The 19,381-nt window shown below is 37.3% G+C and overlaps 1 protein-coding gene across 2 annotated transcripts in view; it reads left to right on the forward strand.

Moving 5' to 3' along the window:
* Positions 1-16,119, forward strand: part of LOC127956706 (carbohydrate sulfotransferase 11) — a 38,768-nt gene extending 22,649 nt beyond the window's left edge. For both annotated transcript variants that reach the window (XM_052554870.1, XM_052554871.1), the window contains exon 3: positions 12,765-16,119. In XM_052554870.1, the coding sequence (XP_052410830.1) occupies positions 12,765-13,619 (855 nt within the window). In that variant the 3' untranslated portion in view covers positions 13,620-16,119. The remainder of the gene's footprint in view (positions 1-12,764) is intronic.
* The last annotated feature ends 3,262 nt before the right edge of the window (positions 16,120-19,381 follow it).

The following is a 19,381-nucleotide window of genomic DNA, read 5'->3' on the forward strand; positions in this document are numbered from 1 at the left end:
TGATTACAGATCAAAAGCAAAGTCATTTCCACCACTGAGTGAGTTATTAAACATTACGACAAGCTTTTTTCTATCCGGAATTAAACGCACCAATGAATAGTTTGCAGTAAGATGTATTAGGAAGGTAAACAGAGTCAAATTTGATTTCATGGGTCTATAAGTTTCTGGTCCTCTCTGCATTGAGGTCAGCAGGAAAGAATAACCTCTGGACCTTCTCTGGAATGCCTGAGTATGTTACTACTACACTTACTTTTCATTTCCAATGTAAAACATGCAGGTCTAGAGCTTAGCCGAGCAGATCCGCTTCACCACAAAGCCAACATTATGTGAGGATTGATTTCTTCCGTTTTTATTTCACCTCTCTCTCTCTCTGTCTTTATTTCTCACTCTCACCTTCCTGCACATTTCCACCCACCTCCACCTTTCAGTAATTGATCGCATACCCCGTCTGTTCTTTGTCGCCCTAGCGAACGTCCTGTTCCAGAAAGCAGGGAAAGAGGGTGTAGCTGTAATAGTTTGTTTTCATCTCATGTTCAAAAACTCTTTCACCTTGAGAAATCAGGCTCAGCGCTGTCAGAACGTTTTGCACGTAAAGGAAGCCGGCAGCTCTGAAATGTCACAGCACAAGCAGTTGGTGGTCTAGTCTGGCACTACACACACACACACACTTCCTTTTATCGACTTCAAATGTATTTCTACTGAGCTAATGATTTTTTTCTATTCCTTAAAGACATATTCTGGCTTCAGAACAAGTTAAGCTCAATAAATAGCATTTGTGGCACAATTTTGATGACCAAAAATTAATTTCCACTTCTCCCTCCTTTTAAAAAAACAAAACAAAAAAAGTCAAATTTAGGCTAGAGTTACACACAATGGAAGTCAATCAATAAATCATCAATAAAACATTAAAATCCTCTTGTTTTAACAATGTAGACGCATGCAGTAAACAACATGCATGTGTGAAAATCACTTTTTGTAAAATTATATCCAGTTTTACACTTTGCTATGACAACAGAAAAACATAAACCCAACATGAAGTGCAAAAATTATTTTTTTTATGCTACAAATGTTTTCAATTAAGATTAGCATGTACTAAACCTGGAATATTATAATATAACAATCTGTGTGTTAACATGGTTTTAGTGTAAATAATCATGCACTGACATTTCTGTGTAAATTATATGCAGCGCTTTTATAAAATTATTAGTGTCACTTTTCTGCCTTCAAGCCTTCAAAGCCTCATTCACTTTCATTGTAAATGCATTACAGCAACCTTAAGTTTTTATTCGACAAATGTTGTCATTTGAGATGAACTTAGATTGAACCTGGAATATAATATGCAAGTTAACACGATTTTAATGTGAAACTTGTAATCTTCTATACAGTTTAACAACTTCATTGCCTTTTCATTGGAGCATCTAAACCCTAAAACCACAAAATTATTATAAAAATTATGATTTAAACAAGTTTACAGCTCAAAAATGATTTTAATGTGAACAACATAACTTACTAACCTTTTTTTTGTAAACTTTTATAGTTAAAAAACTTCATTGCCATGACATAGAAACGCCATAAACCCTAAAACCACAAAAAAAAAAAAAAAAAAAAAAAAAAAATGTTTAAAAACGTTTAATAACCCATTTTACTCTTTGTAACCATTGGCTGCCCTTCACATGTAGTCAATTTCAGGTTTTACTATCCTTGTAGGAACATTTCCCACAATGTAGACAAAACCTGACACACACACACACACACACACACACACACACACACACACACACACATTTTCTGATGTAAATTCAAGCTTTTAAACCCAACTGAATCCCTGGTGGATTCTTAGCGAGTCTGAATACATCTAGAGTATATTTAGACTATGTTTCCATATGCAGCAGCACATGTAAAATTCCATTCATTTTTTCCACAAATATGAGGCTTTTTTTTTAACCGCTCGTGCAGGATATGCATGAAGGCAACGGAGTCTCATTGAGTTTTGGAGACACTTTTATGGGGTACATTTAGAAAGGCCGTTGCTTATCTTGTGAATTTCAATACCCTCGGCTCACACACAGTTGCATGTAAGTTCAAGTAGCTTTACTGTGAAAGCAGCCACATTCATACAGACTATAGAAACACTAGATTCAGGTTACTGTAGGCACTCAGATAAAGCTGAAGTGTGCATTTAATAGACTAGAATACTTATACAGTATGATGTTGTAATGTTCAACAAGCATCATACTGGATATACATACAGTATGCGGTAAAACACAACACAGCTTTTATTTTTCCACTAGAAACTGTGACAGGTACTAAAACTATTACACTGAGACTATTATAGTAGATTATTCGCTCTCTCTTGCTCTTATTCTTTTACAGGCTGTTCGCCCTCTGCAAAGCTCTTTAGTCAGGCTGTAATGTGCCTCTGTTTGGCTTTTACCGAGCCTGCTGGGTAATGAGACTTTCATTCATCCGCCGAGCACTTCCGCTGTCTTTCTGTGTGAATGAGCAGGACGGTCCAAGAATCATCTGCTCAGTAAATGTTACCGTCTCGGCCCTAATGAGGACACCCCCAGAGATGTGCAGCTTGGCTTTAAGTCTAGCGGTGTGTGGAAACTCAGCAAAAAAGCATGATCATAAAAATCATGACTAGATAAAGTATTTCATTAGCTTTATTTGGCTCATTAGGGACTTTAGCAATGCAATGTGTTATGGGATAACCAACACATATGCTCTGAAAGAAGGACGCAAGTGACTGATTTTAAATGCTCTACATAGAAACAAACACCCCTCTTAAGTGAAGCACACAGGAAACTCTTGATGTTAACATAATAAGCATAAAAACAGCTGATACTTCATTATGATACTTAATTGGCATTGCTGTCAAATTGCCATCTTGTTGCAATGCATATATGCCTTATCTCGTAGATTTAGTTTGTCAAGAGTCTGTCAAGCTTCTTTTGTATTAGAAGACAGCGTGATTATGAAGATAAAATACTCTAGTAAACAAAAATATAGAAATTAATCTTAATTCTTTTTTGATATTGACAGGTGTTTCTCTTGAGTTCTTTAATTGAAATCGCTTCAGTGCATTCTGGGATTGCTTTAACAATTTTTCACTGTTATTTGTATTATTTGTATTTATTTATTAATTTCATTTTTCATTGCATTCTGGAAAACTGATTTATTGTATACATTTTGTTTTAAATTATACCAGAATGTTTTGTGAGATCATCAAGATTATTGTACCTTAAAATGCAGCATAAGTATGGCGATGCAATACATAATAATTTCAATAATAAACAAAAAAAAAAACTGAATTTAATTAGATGTTTGCCACTTTGTATGAATTTTAATATCACAATGCATTTTGGAAACTTATTCAGTATTTATTTATTTTTTACTGAGCTACAAAATATATATGAGATACTAGTGAGGATCAGTGTTGTTATTATTAGCAAAAACTAAAACTATTAGACACATTTTTGTTAACTGAAATAAAATTAAATAAAATTAAATAAGTTGCAATACAAAAATAAATAATTAGAAAATATAAACAAACAAAAACTAACAATAATGACAAAAAAATTGAAATAAAATAAAAATACACTGACTTTAACATGAAATACTGAATGAAATGGTTGCTGGTAGCCAATGACTTCCATTTTTTCTCATACTATGGAAGTCAAAGGCCACCAACAATAAACTCGTATAGGTTTGGAACAACTTGAGGATGCGACGTAAATGACAGATTTTTCATTTTTGGGTGAACTATCCCTTTAAGATTAAACCTGAGTAATCGTATCATGTAGCAAGATCATGTTACAGAAATGACTTATCCAGATATCAAAGGCGTTGCTGACGAATCAGTCTGAGAGGGAGAGAGGGATCGTGGGAATGAATGAGCGAGTCTATAGAGGTTGGCTGACAGCTGTCATACTTCACTGTGTCTAAGTGCTCTTCTGCCCTTCATCACTAGAACACGACTGCTTGATTTCATCACTGTGTGTGTGTGTGTGTGTGTGTGTGTGTGAGAGAATGATGGGTAACACCTGAGGGCCGCACACACCCCAACCATCACAGACAATTACGAAAACACGAGAAGATGCAAGAGTGGACAAGCACGGAGACGTACCCAATCAAAGAGCATCTGACTCAAAAACCCACCAACTGACACAGATATTTCACACTCTCATCTCAGTATCGGTTTCATTGGGCTCTAAAAATCCTCACTGCGTTCTTTTACTGTCAGAGTCATTTGTGGCGTTCCATATTCAGATGTTTACGGACATGTGGCTTTGCTCTGGGACTAAATTCTGGACAGGACTTCATGGAGCCTGAGCGTAGAGTACAGACTTATGGCTTTAGTTTCAGGTTCACTGAAGTGCACAATAAATTAATTCACTGTGCAATTTTTGTACTCGTATGAAAACCATTGAGTTAAAAGCATGTATATGAACTGAACACAGTTAACGCCAGAAAAAAAAGAAAGAAGCAATGATCGAAAACTAATAATAAGCAATTACAATAAATCATTTTTGTGATCAGTGATTTTCACATGATTGTTTATTATAAAAGAAATACCTTAGTCCACCAGATTTTGCTGTTTTAAAATTTAAGTCTTCATTTTATATTCTGTTCTTTATATTTTTTATATGATTTTTATTCATTTATATTTTTTAATTATTTTTTTTCTCTTAAATATAATTACTACACGAAAAAGTTAATATACAATCTGTATTAAACTGTATCTAATTGAAATAAAAAAATAAACATACATCATGCATTTAAAGTAAATTTTAAAATAAAAGCTAATTTGGAAAAGCAAAACTTAAAACGTAAAATAAACGAAAAAATAAAATAAAAAACAAGATAAAAATAAAAATCTAAGCAATTTATAAGGTTTGTCTGCCAGATCTTTAAAATATTTAATACACGCACACACTTTTTCTAAGCTGAAATCAGTAAACCATTCAAATAAAAGTGAGTTTATTAAACTCTTTGTGTGTGTGTTTGAGAGTCTTTGATAATCTTGTGAAAGTTCAGGCAGCCTTTCATTCCGCTCAAACTCTTCAGAAGAGAGCTATAATCAGAGCATCAGATGTCTCGTATTTCCTTGAGCATGCAGCAGCACACAGCTCTGACATTAGTTTGTGAACTCACTGAACTGAACTCCTCTATGCCACTTGTCTCTGTAGCTCAGTGTAAGATGCTTTTCAGGTGTGAGAGGTGGAAAATCACTGGCTTGACATTGACTTCTCAGGATCTCTCACTCTCCCTTTTTTCCCCCCTGGTACTCCACCCCCCGCCACTTCTCCTTGTCCTCTTTATGAGTCTCTTTTGCTAGCTCAGTTGGAAATGCGTGGTTTTATTTTGTTTTCTTAAGTCAGGTTTTTCTAGTGCAAAGAGGGTGTGTTTCCAAATCTAATGAAACGTAGCATAGCTTCTAACTTAAAAACACATTTCATTTATTTCATAATACAAATACATAAGTCTAATGCAATCTAGTAAGTCATTTAATTTGGATAACTGGTTTGGGGGAACAAGTTGAAATCTTAACTTATCTGTGTTCTGCGGTAAAATTAAGTGAACCAAGGTCCAAGCTCTTACTGAAGCAGTCTGGATCTTCATTAAAAATAAAGTTAATCCAATCTTTCCTAATGTTAGAATCAGAAGGAAGGCAATTCACAGACACAGCACAGCATCTTGTTGTCTTTGGTGCATCTGTATCGTTTGGTTTCTGCGTAGAACACAGCTCTGCGTTCGCCCTTCTCATTATTTACACTGCACGTTTGAATTGTGGGCGTGGCTAATCAGGCAGCGATGTAGAAGCAGGTGTTTATGTTCTTCTGTGGAGGCGGTGCTTATCCACACTATTACATCATAGAGCTGAACATTCCAAAAGCTCTCCTGTTGGCAGACTGCCTTCAGTATAATCTGTTTTTATATTAATGAGAAAGCTTTGAGTTTTGAAACTTACAGAATGTTTTTATAGCAAAATGGGCTCTTAGATGTCAAAAGATCAAAGGAATTTTGGTTTCTCAGTTCATGACCCTTTAAAATCCCTTATTTTATGTATGAGCCTAAACAAAACATACAAATTATGTAAAAACATCCATAGTTAAGCTGATTGTCATGTTGAATGATGCAACAATAGACCCATGCTATGATATCATCACCTGCCTAGAACTTTTTAGTAGCCTGCTTTATTAAAATGACGTGTAAACGCCTGTGTTTATGAGAACAACTGAGATCATCCCTGTTGTGTGGCAGTTAGCGAAATCATGGAAAAGTTGCTTCAGCATTTACAGTTCGGAAAAGTTGATTTGGTCTCTTGTGAAGCGCGTTCGCCTCCTCCTCTCACTGACACGGGATCAATTCTACTGCAGCAGCACTAACTCAAGTCTTCGCTTTGAGAGACAGACAAGAGATCCGTCAAGAAGAGCAGCGCGTCGAAGCGGGGACTGAGTGAGGGGGAGAGACGCACAAGGACACCTTTATCAGCAGCGCGCGTGTGTATGAATATGTGTATGCGACGGCTAAAAAGAAGTATTAACTGTCTGAGAGCTGGCTTGAAGTTTGGTGTTTACTGAGCAAACACAGACAGACGCGCGCGCGCACAAACTAACGCAGCACTCTGCTGGACTCATGAGTCATCATCATCATCATCTTCATCGCCTGACGGGTCCACGATGATAAGAACGATAAGGATAAACTTTCTGTGTATCAGCAGCAATTCTGCTTGAAATTCAGCGTGACAGGTTCTATTAAGGATCTGAGACAATATTTATTTATTTATATAGGCTATATATAGTATATTTATTTATTAAATTTGCTTTAAATAGATCGATTAATGCAATTTGTATAATATAAATGTAAAATTGCAATTTGCTTTCTGTTTTAATAAAATTAAAATTATTCATTTACTTCAGTCTTCAGTGTCACAGATGCGTCAGAAATCATTCTTATAACCTGATTTGGTTGTCAAGAAATATTAATGAATATTTTAAATGTTGGCTAGCCTACAGTTTTTGCTGCTTAATATTTATTGTGAAACCATGATACATTACCATTCAAAAGTTATGAGAAGAAATATTTTTATTACTGTTTGTTTTTTATTTTTGTGATTTAATACTTGTATTCAAGGACACATTAATTTGGCATTTATATTGTTAAAGCAATTTATATTTGGGGAAATGTTTATTTATTTTAGTTTATTTTTATAAATTCCTATTCAGCCAAAACATCATGTAAAGACGTAACATGATGTCATCCACACACCCCACCCACCAAAAAGAAAAATTGTTTTCAGCCTCGATAACTATAAGAAACACCGTTAACTATAATCCTGCAACACTGAAGACTGGAGTAATGATGCTGATAATCTTATGTGAAGAAAAGTGCAGACTTTTAAAATCAAATTTTACTCAGTCTTTTCATTTTATAGTGGAGGTCTCAAGTAAGGAAATCAAATGTATTTTCTGAGTTAAACTTCAGCCCTTTGAGTGTGCTAATCTCCCTCTCTGAGCTCAAATAAATGGATGATAAATCTCAGCATGAGGACAGATGGAGGAAAGGATGAGAGAGGCAAGGCTTTGACTTTCTTTAATAATTCATCTCACGCATATAAGAGCTGGTCTGACAGCTTCTGAGGTCGTGGCGGTCACAGGGTCAAATCACAGCCTGAGTGACCAAAAATCAATCTCTTAAAAAGCAGAAGTGTACTTTCAGTTAGACATTAGTGGGTGTTTTTTTTTTTTTTTTTAAATATGGGCACAGATTCATTTTTATGTAAACTGACTTGATCTTTCAATAAGACTTTCAGTGTCACATTTAGAAAATCCATCATACTGTATGTTCAACAATAATACAAACTATTATAACAATTATATTAATAAAATTATAAAAATAAAAAGATCTAAATAAAAAGAGTTTTCTGATAAAAAAATATTTGGTTCACATTTATGATATATAATATAATAATTTATATAGAATCAAATGTTTAATATATAATACATATATATATATATATATATATATATATATATATATATAATAATTATAATGTGTGTGTATATATATATATATATATATATATATATATATATATATATATATATATATATAGTCTTAAAAACAAAAGTATCTATTAAATATTTAATAATATATCAATTGAAATAGCTATCTATTGAAAATAGCTTCATCAAAATAAAAATGTTTAAATGTACTTTCCATAAAAGGCATTTGTATCATTTGAGATTTTGTGGAAATGACACTGCGGTGGAAATATTTATGATTTTTACAACAAAAATGACATCATTCTGCTTGCATTCCATTTATTTCTCAAGGATGAACATGATTAATAGACAAATTAAGTAAATTAGAGTGTGAACGTATTTTTAAGAGTTTACCTAAACTTCCACAGGGCCAAAAGTGCCAATATATTTAAGAAACATCCCGTCGCTCTCTCTGGCGGCCAAACAGACGCTTTGAATGTGTGATTATTAATGCTTAGCTCCCGGTGCTGTTTATGTTTGCTTCTTACGGTGTTTTGCATTCTTTCTATTTCAGGAAAGCCTGAAGGTGGTGAAAATAAATGTACCGCACACAAACACAAGCGTAGCTCAGACACACTCACGCATATCTGCTCTCAGTGCCCTGTTGTAGTGTATCGACTTGACAAAATGTTACAATTACCTCGGGCTACTGCCAGCTGGGTGTTTTACTGTGTGATTTGAATCTCATTAAAGGTGCGTGCCGTCATTTTTTCCTCATTAAAATTGAACACGTAATGAATTTAAGGATACTTTTGATGGGGAAATGGTTAAAATCATATTAGTAGCCTAATAAAAGCTGCTTAAATTTATATGGAAGGGTCAACATTTTGAGATCACATGACCAGATGTATACTTATTCACTTTGACTCATTATTCGACATATACAAATAATTCAAAATGCTGAATCGTTACTAGTGCATTTTGCTACTGAATGCAAATATGTCTGTTTTTCTCTCCCACAAACCTCCGCCAGAGTTTCAGTGGGCATCTGTTTGTGTGTGCCGTTCTGGTGTTTTTGTAATGTGAATGCATTCCAGCTATCTAATTGCGGTGGAGAGCAGCTATCCGTGTTGGTGTGCTGGGAATAAATTAGCTCAGGGCGTCTACAGACTGACAGAGCACCATATGAACGTGTGTTTTTGTCTGAGAGAGGGAGATACTGAGGGAGGGATGGAGAGAGAAACAAAGAAAGATAGGCCGAGAAAAAGCCCATATATCTTAGCACCGTTGTCTGCTCTGTGATAACGAGGTGAAAGTGCGTGTTGAAGATTGATGTTGGATCTGTGTGAGCGCAGGAGAGAAACAGGCAGGAATAGATTACAAAACCTGTGGACGGTAGCCTCAGTTAGGATACAGTGCTCGGATGATTTATACTTTAGATGCACGGCATTGCATGCAATAAAATTCATATTTGTTTGACATATTAATGAACATATTTAAAATTATTCATTTGATCAGTTAATCCATATGAAACAATATAGCTGATGAATTCGAAGTTAGATGCACAACACGGCTGCACTGCAAAAAAATAGTCTGAAAAATAATTGATGTAATATCTGTTTATACTTAAGATGCAATAAAATGAATAGTATCGTACTGGCTGTTCATAATGGACATTTGCTCTTCTTTGATAAACTTATCGGTTGACCACTATTTTCTAGTATTATGGAAATCCAATCTCTGTTATTTAATTTCATTACTGTGATCACAGGTATTATTCATAGCTATTGTGACAACAGAAGAGGAGCGTGACTTCAGTTATGTGTTCATATATACAGTATTGGAGATGCTTCTGTAAGCTGTTGTATGAACAGGGCTATTTGAGAGTCACATCTGTTGGCAAACATGACTTTCGATCCCAAACACAGACTTGACTGAACGTAGCTTTGGTCATTGACATGTGTAGCTGTTGTTAGTCCTCTCAACACACAGCACACTCTCTGCCCTGTGGATGTGCTGTTGTGAAGATGCCATGGTCGATTGCATTACAGATCAGAGAGAGAGGAAGGCATGAAAAATAGCAGAAAACAGGTTTGTAGAAAATGGACCTGCAGAGGTTTTTCAGGGAAAGAGAAAAGTGGCTAAACCAGGAGCCATCCAACTTTAATTTGCCTCACATTCACCGCTCTTCACCTCCTTTTTTACCTCTTACGACCCCATTTCTCCTATCTAAACCCCTGCATAATGGAGTTCAGGGCAGATAGCGGGAAAATCCGCTCTAGCTTTTATATCAAGGTTTTCTATTACCAAAGTCCTGACGTGTCTGGAGTGGACACTGTATCATTAGCTATATATGTATAAAGAGACTGCGCTTCCCAGAAAAGCTCTCAGCGTTTTGAACGGCTCTGCCAAATACAGACACGCTCCTGCTTCTGATGAGGCTCAGTGTGTAGTTTTAACTATTTTACAGAGCTACTGAGTGGAAGAGAGAGTTCATTTCATTATGATTATTCATTGCAATTAATTCTTTCATGCCGCCAGTCTCATATACATTTTTTAAATTGAAAGGAATAGCTCATGCAAAAGTGAAAATTGTCATCATTTACTCACCCCCAAAGCCTCCCCACCCCTGCCATGTCATTCCAAACCTGTATGACATTCTTCCATCTGTGGAATGCTAAAGTAGATGTTTAGTTGATTGTTAATGCTGCTCTTTTCCGTAAAAAAAAAGCAGATAAAGATGAATGGGAACAAGCTTTAAAAATTACAAAAAGCACCATAAAAGTACAAAATAAGGTATTGTGTGATATATTTTACTAAGCTGCAGAAGACTGAAGAAAGACATTTTGCAGAAGAAAGCACGTCATAAAGATTTGGAATGACATGAGGGAGAGAAAATTACAGAATTTAAATTTTTGCGTGAAATGTGCTTTAAGAATAAATGTTTACACAACATAATCTTGCATTCTGTATCTGCAAAGACATGGTTTCAGTTACCATATTAATTTATCTGCTAAAAAGGTGATGCAATGGCTCTTTATTCAAGGAATCTTTGAACCTGTCGGAGATACTGGCCACAAACTCTGGGAAAATTCCACTGGAATAGAGCACTTGAACTGATGAGAGTGGGTGTGTGTAAAAGAGAGTGAAAGAGGCTGACACACACACACACATACACAAACACACACACACACAGACAGAGAGACAGAGTATGTGGGTGGCTGTAGGTTTGAATAATGATTTTGGAGAAGTGTACAGTGCTGTTCTCTTTGTAAATGTTAGATTACATCCAACATGAAGAAACTTGATGAAATCGAGTGAAACCAGAGCTAGAAATATTGATTTCGGCTACTAAAGATATCTCAAATGGGAATAGTTCACACAGATTCCAGTGCATGTCTGAATTACTAGAAAATCTCCTGCATATATGCTAAATACTGCATTGTTAGTTAAACATTCGCCACTGACCTGAAAGGCGGACCTTTACCTTTGGCCCCTATTGAGCAGATTGAGGGAAGGGTCAACACAGCTCAGCAAGATTCCACTTTCACTGCCTCAGGCCTTCAGCAGTACTGTTCACAAGGCTTGGGTTTGTTTGATGTGGTGCGGTGAGATGAGATGGTGTGTATAGATTGCTTTTGTTACAGAGTGGAAGAAGTTCAGGATTTTAAGAGCACTCTTTAATAGGAAAAACACCACAAAATAACACTGCTTGCTGGAAGACTTATAATTGAGTGCAATAGAATTTAACATATATATGATTATAGAAAACATCAAATATCATGCACAAATACTTGATAAAACAATACATTTTAATCACATTAAACTCATTTGAAAAGTATTTTTTACAATATTTCTCTCACCTTTATCAGTTTTCTTGGATTCATTTGTCCCTTCGTGCAGTGCAGTGCATTCTGGGATTGTTATAATTTGGCCAAAATGAGGCACATTTTCTTATATAAAAAAAGTTCATTTAAAATGTAACTTTAATTTTGTATTTTTAAAAATGTGTAATTTTAAAATGTGTAATGTGTAATTTTATTGACAGTCTAGTTATAAAAAGTAGGAAATCAAAGTCAGCTCAGTCCCAAGATAATATTTTAGTAATTTACTTTGGCTTCAGTATATTGACAGAACAGTCAATTATTTAGGATATTTTAATATTTTTCCTGCAATCAAACACACTTATTATTTGAAATGACAGGAGGTTGCATCTAAAATAAACCTAAAGGGTTAAAACTAAGATTGGCAGGACGGGAGATCTCAGGAAGCATAATTAAGTGTCCCATCTGTAGAAGATTTAAACTAAGATTTTAGTAATGTCTGGTGCAAAACCTTCCCCTTTATGGCAGCCTGCTGATTTACTGTATGGTCTTTACAGTGATTTAAATGGCACATTGGAAATGAGTCTTTACATTTCCACTTACATTAAATGTCTACATTTTATCAGTTCATGCATTCCCTAAGAATCAGACCCATGACCTTGGCATTGCTATAGCTATGCTAGGCGTTTCCAAACCGGGTCCTGGAGGGCCACTGTACTTCAGAGTTTAGCTCAAAACCTAATTAAACACACCTGAACCAAAGCAATCGAGATCTTTAGACTCACTAGAAAATTCCAGCCAAGTGTATTGGACCTGGTTGGAGTTAAACTCCTCAGGACATTGGCCCTCCAGGAGAAGAACTGGATGCCCCAGAGCTATGTTCAACCATTCAACCTACATTATTGGTTTTCTCATTAATACCATTACCTTTTCTTCTTCTCTTTCTCAGGCCGAGTTCTCTGCGGCGGCGGTGTTACATCAGGCACGGAGGGATCAGGTGGCAGACACATGTCGCGCCCACAGCGTGTCCAGCCGCAAGCGTCGCGTCCTGACCCCCAGTGACCTCAAGCACCTGGTGGTGGACGAGGAACACGAGCTCATCTACTGCTACGTCCCCAAGGTGGCCTGCACCAACTGGAAGCGAGTCATGATGGTGCTGAGTGGCCGGGGCAAGTACAGCGACCCCATGGAGATCCCATCAAACGAGGCTCACGTGCCCACCAACCTCAAGACCCTCAACCAATACAGCATTGCCGACATCAACCACCGGCTCAAGAGCTACCTCAAGTTCCTCTTCGTGCGCGAGCCCTTTGAGCGGTTGGTGTCGGCCTACCGTAACAAATTCACACTTCGATACAACACCTCGTTTCACAAACGCTACGGGACAAAGATCGTACGGCGGTACCGCAAGAACGCAACAACCGAGGCACTCCAGAGCGGCGCTGACGTGAAGTTTCAAGAGTTCGCTGAATACCTGGTGGACCCGGGCACTCACAGAGAAGCTCCGCTCAACGAACACTGGCAGACGGTCTACTCGCTCTGCCACCCCTGCCACATCCACTATGACCTGGTGGGCAAGTACGAGACTCTGGAGGAGGACGCCAACTACGTGCTCAAACTGGCAGGGGTGGGTAACTCCTTGCGTTTCCCAACGTATGCCAAATCCACCCGTACCACCGACCAAATGGCCGCCATGTTTTTCAATAACATCAGCTCTCTGCAGCAAGGCCAGCTGTACCAACTCTACAAACTGGACTTTCTAATGTTCAACTACTCTATTCCCAGCTACCTAAAACTGCAGTAGACACACAAACGCAGCTGCGCACAAGTTCCAAGCTTGTTCAACAAGGTTGAGCAATGGGAGAAGGGCCGTCGCTGAAAGACACAGGCGGGGGAATCGACCAAGCACTCAAATGTAAAATTGTATTTATATCCGCAAGGACGGTTGCTTCATTTTGAGACGAGACTAAGGAGCTATCGGTCAACTGCAAATGTGGACCACTTTGAAAGTCTGATGTATTTGCCCATTGAATTGTACATTGTCAGTGTTTCCAAACATCAAAAGCAATATGATAGATTCTGAGCTGTACCTGCTCAAAAGGTTTATCTATTAATATACTCAGCCAGCTGTCGCCACCATTATTGAAGCTTCACAGAAAGGAGCGCCTAGACTAATAATAAGGCTCGAGATACAATCAGACTTGTTCTGACTTCAATTCCCCACTTCTAATTTTGTGTTCCCTTTGGAAGTTCCCTTGCTTCTCTCCAATACTCTGACGGCCTTTGTGTGTGTCTATTTATACAGTGCACATTTAAAGGTGCACACTAAAATAAGAAGACAAAAAAAGAGGCATTGAATGATGCCTCTTGAAGGGGGCATGTCCAAATGTGAGTGACAGGCAGGGGCTCCACCCACTGGGTCAGACAAGGAGCATCTGTAGCAGTCGGGAAGTCAGAGGTCAATGGCCTCAAGCACACTGTTCCCACAACCCCTCCTCTCTCGGTTGGTCTTCTTAAAGTAGGATTTGGGGTGGTTTGTTTTATTTTGTATTTGTTTATAATGGAAAAAAGTTGCTGCGAGCAGCACGCTATGATATTATTTGAATTACTCTGTGAAATAGAGATAAAAAAGACTTAATATTTTGTTTCCAGGAAAGGAAATCAGCTTAGAGCTAGAGACTTTCTGAGGTTTAATTGTCATAAGTCGTTCATCTTGCCTCATATGCAGAACACTGTTGCTGGGATACCTTGCTGGTTGTTTTGTTACGGGCGTACGGAAACGGGCAGGACTTTGTTTTCTGAGCTGTTCTCATGGGAAAGTTTCACACAGTGGTGCGTGTTTCAGAGAAAGAGGGAGAGAGAAAATGCAGGCAAATCTGTTCCATCCATTAGATGATTTAAACGTCTTTCCCAATTTGAGTTCAAACGAACACCCTTTAATTTAGCAAGTTGCCTTTTATGATCCTAATTTGCTGTGCACAAAAATTATGAAAATTGCTTATTTATTGTGCGCGACGGCCACAAATGGTGGTGTCCTAGTGCTTTATCTCAGACGCTTTGTCTGTAGCACATCTTGACTCTGGCTAAAGGCTTCTGTTAGCTTTCTCCCTCCCAAATCTCTTTGCTTTTTAGGAAAATAATGAATAAGTGAGTGCAGATTAGCAGGATTTTAAGTCCTGCAGAGCAGGGTCTTTAATGAAGACCACACACACACCCACACACACTCGTGGCAGCACCCTTAGTGATGCAGAGGGTAAAACGTGGCAAAAAAAAGCAAAGGAAAAGAAAAAAATATTTTCAAACCAAGCCACGTTATCAACTTCTCTAAGCAGTACAGCTATTCCTTTCTCACGCTGCTTTTCCTAAATCTCATCCTACCCCCAAAAATGAAAAAAGCTTTTAAAAAAAGGAAACATGGAAAACCAGTAATTACAAAACTTCTTTAAAACGAGTTGTCATTTAGTAGCATAATTATGGTAACTGATTGGCTGGTTATAGGATAAAAACTTGGATTTACATGCCAGAGATTGCACTTGATAAATCTAGCATGTGTTATATTTCACAAAGAGAAGGAAATTAATCTGTAGCAAAACAAATCACTCAAGTTTCAACTTCTTTTTTGAATCATCAGCTCAGAAAACAAAGGACGCCTAAATGGTTCCTCAGTTTAGAAACAGTTTATTTCATTTGTTCTGTAACAACAAACACGATACAGCCTCATTAGCGCCCACACGACAGCCACGCTAATACACGCATTAGCGCCCACATTAGCAGGGACAGTACCTTTCAAACTGTCAAATCTATCACATGTAGTACAGCTCACTCACGTTTCATGCAGCATTTTTCATTTTTGGAAAGACAAAAAAAATATATTTATGATTCATGTTTCCAGCTGAGCACTTCCCCAGATGGATGTTTGATCACTTTTAGCTAACTTTACACACTGTAGAACCGACAGCTAGGCTCACCATCCACACATGGCTTACCTCTTACTCTATGTGCCTGTTTAATAATCATTCTCTACATTGGTTCAGTGTTTCCGGATTTGTTTTCAGCGCGTCCGCTCGCTTTTTTAAGCTCACAAACATTCTCCAACTATCCGCAGTTTAATTTATTTATTTATTCCTCCTCTGTATTTGGGATGGACTCTGCCGGGTCACTGGGTCGGACCCTCGCACTGTAAATGGGAAATATACAAACCAAGTGAACTGTCGGATCAATGCGCTCCCTGGAGAATGCGCTCTCACTCTCTCTCTATCTCTCTCTCCCCTCTGTTTTCTCAATAAAGCTGAAACTGAAACCCTTAGCGTCCAATTTGTCACTGTCTGTGTCTCCACATAATCATTAAACTCGAGTGAAAATGTTGTCAGTTGATAAAGGGATCTTTTTAACACAGCTGTTCCTCCTCATTTGGCATGGTTTCCAGCATTTTATGCTAAGTTGATCAATAGGAAAACATAAAAAAACAACAAACAAAAAGATATTTAGATCCTGCACCGCATGGCCCTGCTCAGCTTCTTATAGGGGATTTGTTCAATTACAATCTTCCTTAAATTCTGAGGGGGTTTAATGGGCCTTATTCAGAATAAGTAGAGGCTGAATGTGATCCCTCACCTTTGGATAAACAACTTCTAAGTTTGTCTGTAAGCTTACTCTGTAGTTTGAAACCATTTATGGCTACCGTAGCTCAGCTGGTGAGCTTGTGGCCAGTAATGACAAGGGGCGGCTTTATAGTATACCTGAAAAAGAAAACATGAAAACAAATCATGTTCACGCTTATCAATGGGTTACAATAAATTTGGTTCATGAACAGACCTATTAATGATTATTTTACTACTTTGAGGTAATAAAATGCAATTCCATTGCCAAAAGAGTTCATTTTGTCTAAACCACATTTAATTATTTAATCAAATTACTGCTATTAACAAGCTTTTATATAATGAATACTAAGCAACAACGAAAATTTTTTCATAAAATACTACTGAAAGGTGTTGTTATGTGAATAACTGAAATCTCCCTCGTACTGTACAACTTAAATTAAGAAATGTTAAATTGTAATTTTGATTTTTTTTTTTTCATTTAAAAGAATGTCTCATCATAAGAGGACGATACTGGTTTCGCTCTATGTTTATGATTCATCAAAAAATCAAGTCTTAAGAGTAATTGTTTAGGAAACAGAATACAGTGGTCTTGCTCTGTGTTTATGATTCATTAAAAATCGACTCATAAGAGTCATTGTTCAGGAAACAGAATACAGTGGTTGCAGTCAAAGACTATAAAATACCCTTATATATATATATATATAGTCTTTCTAGTGCTACCAGAAAACGTGGCAAAGACATAAACTATGCACAAGCCTGCCTAAGTTTCTTTCTCTGAAATTCTATATAGGCCCTAATATTATAATATTCTATTATTTATAATATATAAAATTCAGTTCTTTTGGGAAGAAACAAATGCACATTATAAAACTCTTGTATTTTGGACTGACACTTTAGTGTTTTTGCTATCAACTATTTTAGATTAAGCCAAACTAACTGAAAAGTGCCTGACTGTTTACATATCAATCAACAATATATTGCTTTCTAGGGTGTAAGAAGAAAACTAGACTTTATTCTTCAAATATGTGGTTTTGCGATACTAGATACTCCCTAACAAAATCGTCATTACTGTATCAAAGAACCCAGTTATTAGCCTCTTAGCAAGGCCATGTTTTTGAGTCTCGGACAATATGGCTGACCTTGTGGTGCTGGCAGGGCCTCCCAGGACTTGTGGTGAGTCCAGATGTGTTCGGTTATATGAGTGCCCAGCTAAATATCAGCAAGCACTGAAGTGGGACTTTTGGAGATTTGATGCAAGAGGAAACGCAAAAGCGTGCCAAGCTTTTGTGCCACATAGGTGCAACAGATCTGTGTTACAGAAAAATGTGTGTCACTTCACTGTGAAGAAAGATTCATGCACAGTCTTTGTGCTTCAGTGGCAGGTTGTCACTTTGGTGTCAAAAGCGAGATTGCAGCCAAAACCATAACTTCGCATTGAAAATCCAGAGCTTTGGGAGTGTTTCTTGCTGAATGTGCAATTCTCATGCTACCGCACCTGCTGTGTTCATCCCCTCTCCACCATAACCTCTCAACAACGCTCAGAATACACCGATTCATTTACCGCTAGGGCGAAGTTCATCCTCTGAATTAGCTCCTTAAGCCACATCAAACTTGGCATTGCAATAGGAATTGGGTTTTCTCAGCGAACATGTGCAGGATCGAGCTGGCAGCAGTTCTCTGTCATTAACTAACTTATGAAATGATGATGTTTGTGGGAATTTAGACGTTGTTCCCTTAGGGACCGCTATGCTGTTTACTGCTAATATGCAGGTGTAGCTGAAAACGACTATAATTTGGTATAATCTCCAAGCTCTAAAACTCAACTCGCAAGATATTCTGACTGAAGTGTTCCTTAATTCCCAAGGATGAAATTGGTTGTGGTTTAATCACAGCTGAGATTTTCCATCCATCCGTTTCCCTGAGAAGTGTTCCTCAGTGCTGTATACTTGATAAATCCATAGCAATCCATTTGCTCAACAGTTGAACTCCTTCAACCCTTTGGCTTCAGCTTCAGTAAAGGAGGAATTTCACACCGTAATGGCAGAAACCGCTCTCTGTTGGTGTCTAAGAATGACTCTCGCTCACGGCTGAATTTGGCAAATGCTGATTATAAAGAGTAGGAGGATGAAGTGAACATTTTCAAAACATGGTTAAATTAAAATCATGACAGTTGACCCAAAAAATACAAATTGTGGCATCATTCACTCAACCTCATTTCGATCTAAACCTCTTTGACTTGTTTTCTTCTGGAGAATATACATATATATATATATATTTGTCCAATTGTTTTTGTCTAAAACCAAGCTGAATCCCATTGACTTTCAATGTATGAACAAAAGAGACATTTTTCAAGATATCTTCTTTTACACTCCGCATATGAAATGAACGACATGAGTGAGCAAACGAGAACATTTTCTGTAACATTTTTCTTCATTTTTCGGTAAATTATCCCTTTAAAGTATCCCTGCACTGGCATGCCACATTTCAAAACTATTTCAGGTCAAAAAGGACGCTGGATTAAATAAAAATGTTCGATAAACAGTCCAAATGGAGAGATAAAAGTGACCACAGTGAGCAAAGAGCATGCTGTCAAGTCCAGTGGCCCACACAGCTGATTGAAGTGGAGTTGTTGGATGAAGTTCTTTAGTCTAAACCATCATTTTGGCTTGTATTTAACTTTCATCTCTCATGCTTGTGCCAGGGGATGACTCCAAATCCCATCTTTAAGATGTACTCGATGATTAGGATGGCAAAGGTTGTAATGGAAGAGTGGGAGTTGTGTCGACTTAAGTCTGACTTCATTACCACAGTTCAGTGCTGCTTACACTGTCAGAAAAAGCAAAGTTATGTTATATACAACAGTCAAAATGCCTTAGATAGTGCTTTATCAATAAACCCTGCTGGAAGAATCAGCTTAAAAGAAAAAATATATATATATTTAATAAAACTGAATAAGAATCTAGGT

Source organism: Carassius gibelio, chromosome B4 (genome assembly GCF_023724105.1).
Source record: "Carassius gibelio isolate Cgi1373 ecotype wild population from Czech Republic chromosome B4, carGib1.2-hapl.c, whole genome shotgun sequence".
Classification (NCBI taxonomy): domain Eukaryota; kingdom Metazoa; phylum Chordata; class Actinopteri; order Cypriniformes; family Cyprinidae; genus Carassius; species Carassius gibelio.